The following is a 10416-nucleotide window of genomic DNA, read 5'->3' on the forward strand; positions in this document are numbered from 1 at the left end:
TCTCCCCGCTATAACATCTCCCCCCACGTGACCCTGACTCCTCCCTCTCGGATCGTCACATCCGACCCGCCCATTTACGCCCGCATTACACATGCTATGATTACAGTAGTGTATACTGACTGTGGTGTTACCTGCTATCATTACAGCAGTGCATACTGATTGTGGTGGGACCTGCTATCATTATAGCAGTGCATATTCACTGTGGTGGTAGCTGCTATGATTACAGCAGTGCATACTGCTGTGGTGGGAACTGCTATGATTACAGCAGTGCATATTGACTGTGGTGGATCCTGCTATGATTACAGCAGTGCATATTGACTGTAGTGGTACCTGCTATGATTGCTACAATGCATACTTACTGTGGTGGTACCTGCTATGATTACAGCAGTGCATATTGAATGTGGTGGTTCCTGCCATGATTACAACAGTGCATATTGACTGTAGTGGCCCCTGCTATGATTGCTCCAGTGCATATTGACTGTGGTGGTACCTTCTATGATTACAGCAGTGCATAATGATTGTGGTGGTACCTGCTATGATTACAGTAGTGCATACTGACTGTGGTAGTTCCTGCTATGATTACAGCAGTGCATATTGACTGTAGTGGTACCTGCTATGATTGCTCCAGTACATACTGACTGTGGTGATACCTGCTATGATTACAGCAGTGCATACTGTGGTGGCACCTGCTTTCACTATAGCAGTGCATACTTACTGTGGTGGTATCTGCTATGATTACAGCAGGGCATAGTGACTGTGGTGGTTACCTGCTATGATTACAGCAGTGCATACTGACTGCGGTGTTAACTGCTATGATTACAGCAGTGCATACTGTGGTGGTACTTTCTTTCACTACAGCAGTGCATACTGACTGTGGTGGTACCTGCTATGATTACAGCAGTGTATACTGACTGTGGTTGTACCTGCTATGATTACAGCAGTGCATACTGACTGTGGTGGTTCGTGCTATCACTACAGTAGTACATTCTGACTCTATAGCAGTATTTTTCGACTTTATAGCACAAAGTATTCACCTGACAAAGTGCCGTGGTGAGGCTTTGTCCCGTGCAGTGCCCCCGGCCTCGCCTAGATTGCCCAGCCGGCCGAGGTGGCACCTTTGCAGGCTGGGGGCTGGGCCGCTATCCCCACACCCTCCACCATCCCCCTGCCTGTGGTCCAATAATACTATTTAAATGCTTTAATATTAGTTTCTACCGACTCTATAGTAGTAAGTGCATACATTGGGGTGGTGGGGGGGGAGAAGAGGACATGACACTTTGATGAATTTACCTTAGCGTTATGTATATCTTTTTTGCATTTTGAACGCGAATGAGAAATCCCCCCCCCTCCACCGATGATGCATGTGCGTTGCTAGGGGCAACCCCTGGGCAGCTTGAGCGGTGCGAGGAACTAATTAAATAATAAAATTAGCACTCAATTGTTAATTTAACTACTTTAAATTTGACAGATGGGAAAACGGAATAACGCTGGATCACCACAGGGCTTATGGCGTGGTACCCGGCTACTTTTTTAAAACGAAAACCCCACGGTTTGCGAGCCAAAATCCTTCGAAAGTGTGCGTCCACAGACAGACGGACAAATGGACAGACGGACAGATGGACGGAATGACAGACAGACAAAAAATGAGGTTTATAGGTAAGATTGTCAGAGATATTCCCTCCATGTCATGGACAGGGGGAGGGGCCACCACCTAAGCCATCCAGTAAGAGGCGTATTAGTCCGGAGGGGCTACCTCCCTAGCATATCGGGTGTAGGTGGCCGTTAACCCTTTGTGTTACACAGTTATTGTTAGATGAAAACGTGTTGCCTCAGATAACTCTCCTCTATCTTCTTGGTTCTTTCGGTAAAGTCACGTAGAAGGGAAGCAATAAAATAATAAAAATGTTTTATTTTTATTATTTAATAATAAAAATATGTTTTATTTTTATTATTTTATTGCTTCCCTTCTATGTGACTTTACCGAAAGAACCAAGAAGATGAATCCCTGTAGTCACGAAAGCTTTAAATCGAAATTTAACCGCCTCTACGGGGAGGGATTCCACATTACTTTGAGATCCTTCAACAAGCTCCGTGATAAGAAGGCTCAGCTAATCGAGTCTCTCACCTTTCTGAAGAGATGCCGTGACTCTAAGGTAATACCAATCTTTTGTTAAGGCGCTCTTCTTCCACCTCCAACCCAGCTTATATATAAGCTCCAAGCTTGGCAGTGTCTCATTCTTCACCTGAAGACGGCTGCTTGCGTTGTAGCCGAAACGTCGTGAGAATTATTTTATTTTATTATGTTTTATTTCTATTATTTTATTACTTCCCATCTACGTGACTTTACCGAAAGAACCAAGAAGATGAGTGCCCTTCAGGTTGGCATCAGTTTCAATGGTCACCTGTTCCCAAAAATACCCTTGGGGAGACCCTAACTGTAAAATCTCCTTTTTCCACCACCACCGGCAATTTGTCCCTGCTGAATGGGAGAGGGGCATGAATTGGTCCATGTTTCCCCAGGGGGGGGGGGGGTTCCCAGTTGTTCCAGGAGGCACTACTGCAACTCTCCCATGTGCAGGCGGGTTTATGGGATCATGGTGACTTCAGCCGCCGTGTGTTTTAGCACCATGAGAAACGCTTTGGCAGTGCCTCTGCCCCCTCAGCATAGTTTCCTTATCTTGCGCACTACCCATTCGCACTTTGGATCTGGCCCAAAAAAAATGGCGCTCTGCTTCGTATCGCACACATCTCCCATGTGTAGAATGCACTGGGGGCGGGCTGATGGTTGCACTTTGGTTCGTTTAGCATCAACCCACCTGTCATATCAATCTCTGAAGTGCCTATGCTGACAGCGCCCAGACTAGACTCTCAGCTTCCATAGACCTCAACGATGCATACCTGCACAGTTGAGGTCTATGGAAGTGTAGGGGTGTCAGGGGAAGGATTCCCACCAATAGATGGGTTAGGGGGAGGGGTGATCGAGGTGATATAAGGGGAGAACGGGCGGGAAAGGGGGGCCTTTTGCGGGAACGGGATTGGGACGGCTGGCGACAGGTGTGAATGGAAGGAAAGGAATAAAGGACGAGACCCCTGCAATCTCGTGTCGGCTCCTCTCTACATTTGGTGGCAGCGGTGGGATCCTAATGGCTACAAAGAAGAATCCTCGCGGGAGGGAGCCGAGGGAGGAGGAAGCAGGGGCCGGGGATCCTTCACATCCTGGGCAACAAGGGGGCCTGCTGTCAGAAGCAGCAGAAGGGGGCCCGGATCGCCTGGAGGATCGCATGGAGGACCGCATGGCCCGCGTGGAGAGGGCGCTCCAGGAGCTCTTGCAGAGGCTCCCTATGGGGGGCCCGCCGGCACCGGGACCCCCACCCCCACGCGTACTACGGGAGGAGAGGCCACGGGAACCGGACGCCGACCAGCCGGCCGGGCAGGAGCCGCAACCAACCTCGTCACGCCAGCCGCCGCCGCTCCCGCCAAAACCCCCAGGGCTAAACACCCAACACGGAGAGCAGGTGGCCGGACGGCCGCGTCGGCTGGGGCCCGTCGACAAGTTTGTGGCTGAGGAAGAAGATTGGGAGGAGTTTGTCCGCCGATTCGAGGCTGCCTTCCACGCTCTCGAGTGGACAGACGAAGAGGCCCTACGAGCGCTGCCATCTGTTCTGGGCAAAGAAGCACTCTCCTCTTACACCTCCCTTCCCTCGCACAGCAAGTCCACGCTACAGGCGGCCTACGAGGCTTTGGGGGAGATCTATTGCCCGGCGGAAGGAGCCTTTAAACGGTTCCAGGATCGCCAGCGAGGGGCTAAAGAATCCCCTTTAGCCTACAGGGGGGCGCTGCTCGTGTTGGCGAGGAGAGCTTTCCCTCGCCTGGCTGAAGAAGCGCTCGAGGACCTCGTGGTCGAGCACCTCATCGCCTACGCTTGCCGCGCCGGCGTTGTAATGCCCGTAGTGACGCCGGAAGAACGCACCTCGCTGTGGGCTGCCCGGACCATCCAAGCCCACGAGCAGGTCATGGGCCGGGCGCCACCCGTGGGCCCGGTGGCTGGCGCGGCGGGGGGGAACAGCCCAGCCGTTGCCGCGGCGCTACTTGGTCCAGCGACACTAACCGCCGAACCTGCACCGTCACCACAGGCTGCCGGTGGGGCATCTGGGGACGGACCGCCGACGTCTGAGACGGAGCCATCGCTGCGGGAGGTGTACGCGGCGATCCGGGGACTGGCGGAGCAGAGGGACCAACCGCCGCGTCGCTGGCAGCCGCCTCTACAACATCGCGCCGAGCCCCCCCGACGCAACGCCCCGTGGGTCTGCCACCGTTGTGGTCGCGAGGGGCATGTGGCGAGGGGGTGCCGCACGGAGCCGGAGGCCGCCAACGTCACCTGGAACCTGCCGGGGCCGAACGCCGACAGGAGCCAGGCGAGTGACGCCGTCCCACCCGGCCTCTCGGGCGGGCCGGGTAATTACACTTCCGACGCCGCGAACTCACCGGGAGTCTCCTCGGGGTGGGCGCCGGTGGTGTCGTTTCCCGGTCCCCGCTGTTCTGATCGGGGGAAGGGGATAGCGCCGGGGCCTGTGGTCGCATCGCGACCCGGAGTGGCGTCGCGAACGGACGTGACGTTGCGTCCGGAAGTGACGTCGCGGTCGGAAGTGGTGTCGCGGATCGCGCCGGGAATTGCGCCGGGGCCGTGGACCGCGCCTGGAATCGCGCCGGGGCCAGGGACCGCGTCGGGGATCGCGCCGAGGCCGGGGACCGCGCCGGGAGTCGCGCCGACGCCGGGAGGGACGTCGCGGACGGAGGTGACGTCGCGGGCGGAGGTGACGTCGCGGGCGGAAGTGACGTCGCGGCCGGCAGCGACGTCGATGCCGGGCGTGACGTCGCGCGCGGGCGGGGTTTCGCGGGCGGGCGTGGGTTCGCGGGCGGGCGTGACGTCGCGGGTGGGCGTGGTTTCGCGGGCGGGCGGGGTTTCGCGGGCGGGCGTGACGTCGCGGGTGGGCGTGGTTTCGCGGGCGGGCGTGGGTTCGCGGGCGGGCGTGACGTCACCGGCGGGCGTGACGTCACCAGTTACCTGCAACGCCGGCGAGTTGCCAGGGGCAACGGCCCGGGGGCGGAGGCAGCCCACACGATTGACATTGCGCCCTGGAGCAATTCCACGACCCGCCTCACCACCGCTTTGCGACAGAGCGAGACGGAACCAGGGGGACCACGCCCCCGTGACAAAGGAAAGGGAGGGGCTCACGGGAAGGCCCACCCCCCAGTCCCCACCGCCCCCTGCAATGGGGGGGCCCCCCCACACCACAAGGGGGGCCCATCCTACGTCACCTAGGGGGGGCAATTTGCACTACACAGAGAGCCCAGCCCGCAACCCAGGGGTAAGCCCACACTATGTAACAAGGGCGCGTTCACCCTGCTGGGACGCACTCCAAAGGGAGGAACCCCATCTTCAGTCCATCCACACCCATCCCCCATCATTTCACCATGCACCACAGGATAACGAGACGCCGCCTGGTCAGTGGCCGGACTCAGCCACACAATGGAGGAAGCTGGCAAGGCGGGTGGTAGCGGCCACGTCAGGAACCTCGGTCCTGGTCGGTGAAATCGCGGGAGTGTCGGCACGTATCTTGGTCGATACGGGGGCATCAGCCACGATCATCTCGAGCACCATGCATGAGATGCTGCCGGATAAAATCCGACCTTTAGTCCCCGTCAAGACAACGTTCATTGCAGCAAATGGAGGCAGCATGGGCTTCCTGGGCCAGGTTGAAGCCCCGATACAGATTGGACAGCTTTCGGTAGCAGGACCCATCCTTGTCTCCGCAACGTTGCCCGTACCCTGCCTGTTGGGGACGGACTTTCTGAGGCGGATGCCAATGAAAATCGATCTGGCCAATGGGCGGGTGGAAGTCCAGGGAACGCATCTCCATTTCCTAAAGGCGGAGGGGGCCAGCCGGGGTGTACCCTACGTGCAGGCTCTGGTCAGTAAGTCTGTCTCCATTCCCCCGGCAGCCCAGATGCTGGTTCCGCTGCAATATCGGTCCCCCCTCGTGACAGCCCGACCAGACTCACCCATCCTGGTGTCTCCGGCGTCAGCGGCCATGGATCGTCATGCGCTGGTGGGGGCCGAAACTATTGTACAGAGGAACCAGCATCTGTTCATTCAGGTGCTGAACACCTCCGATAGAACAGCGACGGTGCAGGAGGGAACAGTTCTGGCCCACGTTAGTCCCTTGTCACTAGGAGCCCCAGGGACAGAGCCCGAGCTTGTAGGCAGCATCGGCCAGTCCGAGGACAGAGGGGCCAAATCGTGGATGGACCAGCTGGCGGGGCCTGAGCCGGGATTGCCGCCCGACCAGAAACAGCAGCTGCACTCGTTATTGCAGGAGTTCTCGGACGTGTTCAGCCGGGGACCGTTCGACCTAGGGCGCACAAATCTGTCACAGCACCACATCAACACGGGAGATGCCGCACCCCTGCGCCAAAACACATATAGAATGAGCCCAATGGAAAAAGGGCACATTCAACAAGCGGTGCAGGAGATGCTGCGGGCCGACATAATTTCTCCATCCTCGAGTCCCTGGGGGGCACCGGTGGTCCTAGTCAAGAAGTCAGATGGGTCACTGAGATTCTGTGTGGACTTCCGACGCCTCAATGCCGTCACGCTGGCCGACGCATATCCCCTACCACGTATCGACGACTCATTGGATGCACTGGCGGGAGCAAAATTTTTCAGTACGCTGGATTTGTTGTCCGGGTTCTGGCAGGTCCCACTAGACGCGGACTCCCGGCCTAAAACAGCATTCCGGACACCACAGGGCCTGTTCGAGTTCAACTGCCTGCCTATGGGCCTCCAGACGGCGCCGGCAACGTTCCAACGCATAATGGAGTTGGCCTTGGCAGGCCTCCAATGGGAAACGTGCCTCATCTACCTGGACGACGTCATTGTTTTCAGCCGATCATTCGAGGAACACATTGACCGATTGCGTCAGGTGTTCCTGCGGTTCCGGAACGCGAACTTGAAGCTCAAGCCGTCGAAGTGCCACCTTATGCAGTCGTCGGTACGCTACTTGGGCCACGTCGTCAGTGAGTCGGGAGTGGCTACAGACCCGGAAAAGACGGCCTGCGTGAGGGCCTGGGCTGTTCCCACAACGGTTCCGGAGGTACGCCGGTTTGTGGGTTTCGTTTCTTACTACCGCCGGTTTGTGCCCAACTTCGCAACCATTGCCAAGCCCTTGCACGTGTTGACGGCGAAGAACCAGAGGTTTTATTGGGGCCCTCTGGAGGAAGAGGCATTCCAGCAGCTGCGCTCACGTCTGACAGATGCACCACCATTGGCCTTTCCGGATTTTGGCCTCCCCTTTATCCTGGACACGGACGCCAGCGATGTGGGCATCGGCAGTGTTTTGTCGCAAGTCCAGCAGGGTCGGGAGGTGGTTATCGCCTATGGTAGTCGCGTGCTTTCATCAGCGGAGCAGCGCTACTGCGTCACACGTAGGGAACTCCTGGCAGTCGTTCACTTTGTGCAGCAATTCCGACCCTACCTGTATGGTCGCAAATTTACGGTCCGCACTGACCACGCGGCCTTGCAGTATTCGCTCCGCATCGACCAGCCTTCGGGCCAGCTGGCCAGATGGATAGAACGCCTGCAGGAGTACAGGTACCAAGTAGTGCATCGCAAAGGGACCAGACATGCCAACGCAGACGCATTGTCCCGACTGGTGCCCCAGGGCCCTTGTGCATGCACCACAGGCGGGGCACGCTGCAAGGAGGCGAGGCCGGAGGGGACGGTCATCGCTCCTGTACGCACGGCGGAGGGCGCACAGGGTGAGGTCCAGCTGACCGACCACGACCTGGGGCTGACCTTGGACGATTGGAGACGGCTACAGCTGGAGGAAGCCCCACTGCGAACACTACGCGCCTCAGCAGAGGTAGGGGGGGAGGAGTACATCGTATGGGAGGATCTCCTCATGCGATGGGACCCGACAGGGCGCCGGCGATGCCTGGTAGTTCCGGAGTCGCTGCGTCAACAATTGGTTATGGACGTACACGGCCGCCAGCTGCTGCACCTGGCAGGGCGGAAGACACTGCACACATTACAGGGTCGGTACTTTTGGCCAGGTATGACCGCTGACGTGCATCGATGGGTCGCTACCTGCGTCGAATGTGCGCGGCGAAAGCCGCCACCCCGGGTAAGCCGGGCGCCCCTACAGCCCATCACGGTGACCAGGGTCAACGAATTGGTTGCGTTGGACATCTTGGGACCGCTGCCGGTCACGCCACGGGGAAATAAATACCTGTTGGTCGGAGTCGAGTACTGCACGAGGTGGCCGATGGCGTGGGCCCTCCCGGACCAAACGGCACAGACCATCGCCGATGCCTTCGTGGGAGGCTATGTCCTTGATAAGGGGGCACCGGAGCGGTTGCTCACGGATCAGGGCAGGAATTTCTCCTCACAGCTATTGAAGGACGTCTGCTCTATCCTGGGCACTAAAAAGGTCCGAACATCTCCATATCATCCCCAGACCGATGGGATGGTAGAGCGGCTTAACCGCACCATAGCGGCCATGCTGTCCCAAGTGGTGGACGAAAACCATTCCGACTGGGACCTCCACATTCCATCGGTCTTAGCGGCGTACAGGGTGGCCCCACACGCGGCGACGGGGTTCTCGCCGTTTTTCCTGATGTACGGACGGGATCCCGTTCCGCCTATTGAGGTGCAGCTGACGGACATTCCGGCAAGAGCCGACGCATGGCCGAAGGCACTAAAGACCTCCCTCATTTATTTGAGAGAGGCCCGCCAAGCAGCCGAGGCCGCATCGGCCGCGAGCCAAGAGAGTAATGTACGGATACGGGAGAGGACAGTGACAGCCAAGCCCTTTAAAGTTGGGGACCAGGCATGGCTACACTGTCCTCAGGTGCCGGTTGGCCTCTCACCAAAGCTGCACCGACCCTGGAAAGGGCCGGTCGAGGTCATCAAAGCACTCCGACCGCAGTGCGTCCAGGTCCAACTGGGTAAGCGACGATGGTTTGTACACCCCACCCGCCTTAAGCCATACATCTCTCCACCGTCATCTTCACCAACATCACCACCAACATCACTGCCAACATCATCATCATCCCTACCCAGGCCAAGGTCGCCGACCACCACGCGCCGACCGGCAGGGGGTTCGGTGCCCTGTGTTCCCTTGTCACCTACAGCACCCCATGTGAGGCCTGACGGAGCGGCGGCACGAGCGGGGGCCGGAGAGACAGCGGCGCCAGGCAAGGCGACACCGGCACCACCGAACCAGGGACCGCGACGAGAGGGCCTTCGAAGGAGGGGGCCGCCACGGTCATCTGCTGCCTGTGGATGTCCGGGCTGTTACGGGATGCTGGCTGGAGACCTGGGCAGGCCGCGCAATTGATTTGTTGTGTTATATTGCATTGTAGGGTTGTGGGGGGGGGTAAGGGCTGTCGTCACTGTCAGTGGTGGGAGGCATGGGGAGACTTAAATGGTCCATGGGGGAGGCAGAACCGAGGACGGTTATTTTTTCTCCGGGGGGGGGGGGTGATGTAGGGGTGTCAGGGGAAGGATTCCCACCAATAGATGGGTTAGGGGGAGGGGTGATCGAGGTGATATAAGGGGAGAACGGGCGGGAAAGGGGGGCCTTTTGCGGGAACGGGATTGGGACGGCTGGCGACAGGTGTGAATGGAAGGAAAGGAATAAAGGACGAGACCCCTGCAATCTCGTGTCGGCTCCTCTCTACAGAAGCTCACCAATCGTTGCGGCCTATTGCCTGAGCAATGGATGCCACTGACTCCATCTTGAAATGAAGGCTCTTCAATAATTTATTGAGACTTCATAAGTCAATTATAGTCTGGAAGCCACCTGAGGACTTCGGAACCACAATGAATCATGACATGGCGCAACTGTGGTGACATGAAAAATGAACTGAACACAACGAATTTGAAGCGAGTCTGCATGGCAAAGAAATCTCCATCAACTGTTGTTGCCAAAAGCTCGCGTGCATGCTCGAGTCATGGGTCCCTAGGCGTTGAGTTGCTTTGGGCAGCTGGCATGGGGTAAGTCACCGCTGAGCCTTGGTTCCACCCGCAGAAGTAGTTAACCACCGTCCGCGGGGGGGATGACCCAGGTGGAGCTGGATCAACCCGACACCCAATGGCGATGTGGCCTCCTAGGCCACAGTGGTGGCAGCTCACTGGACCCCGGGTCTGGCTTGGGGTCCCTGAGTCCTTTAGTGGCCATTGTCACGGGCATTGTGTCGGCTTCCTCTGTACTGCAGACAGATCTCAGATGGTGGCGGCCACAACTTGTTCTAGCTTCTCTGAGGATTTCCCTATTGTCTCTGGAGCTGCAGCCTCTGCTGTGTCTTATCTCTCCAAACCCCTGTGGAGATGCTCACTGTTCCTGCGCTCCTCAC

General features: G+C 57.7%; 1 protein-coding gene across 1 annotated transcript; it reads left to right on the plus strand.

Moving 5' to 3' along the window:
* The first annotated feature begins 3010 nt into the window (after positions 1-3010).
* LOC144717721 (uncharacterized) lies at positions 3011-9287 on the plus strand. The gene is made up of 2 exons (XM_078593310.1): positions 3011-4415; positions 9193-9287. The coding sequence occupies exons 1-2, from the start codon at positions 3144-3146 to the stop codon at positions 9202-9204; spliced, it is 1284 nt and encodes a 427-aa protein (XP_078449436.1). The 5' UTR covers positions 3011-3143; the 3' UTR covers positions 9205-9287.
* The last annotated feature ends 1129 nt before the right edge of the window (positions 9288-10416 follow it).

Source organism: Lampetra planeri, chromosome 4 (genome assembly GCF_965212315.1).
Source record: "Lampetra planeri chromosome 4, kcLamPlan1.2.h2, whole genome shotgun sequence".
Taxonomy (NCBI): Eukaryota; Metazoa; Chordata; class Hyperoartia; order Petromyzontiformes; family Petromyzontidae; genus Lampetra; species Lampetra planeri.

Bases quoted from the DNA above. Each gene is read 5' to 3' on its own strand.
- LOC144717721 (XM_078593310.1), top strand. From the start codon at position 3,144: ATGGCTACAAAGAAGAATCCTCGCGGGAGGGAGCCGAGGGAGGAGGAA.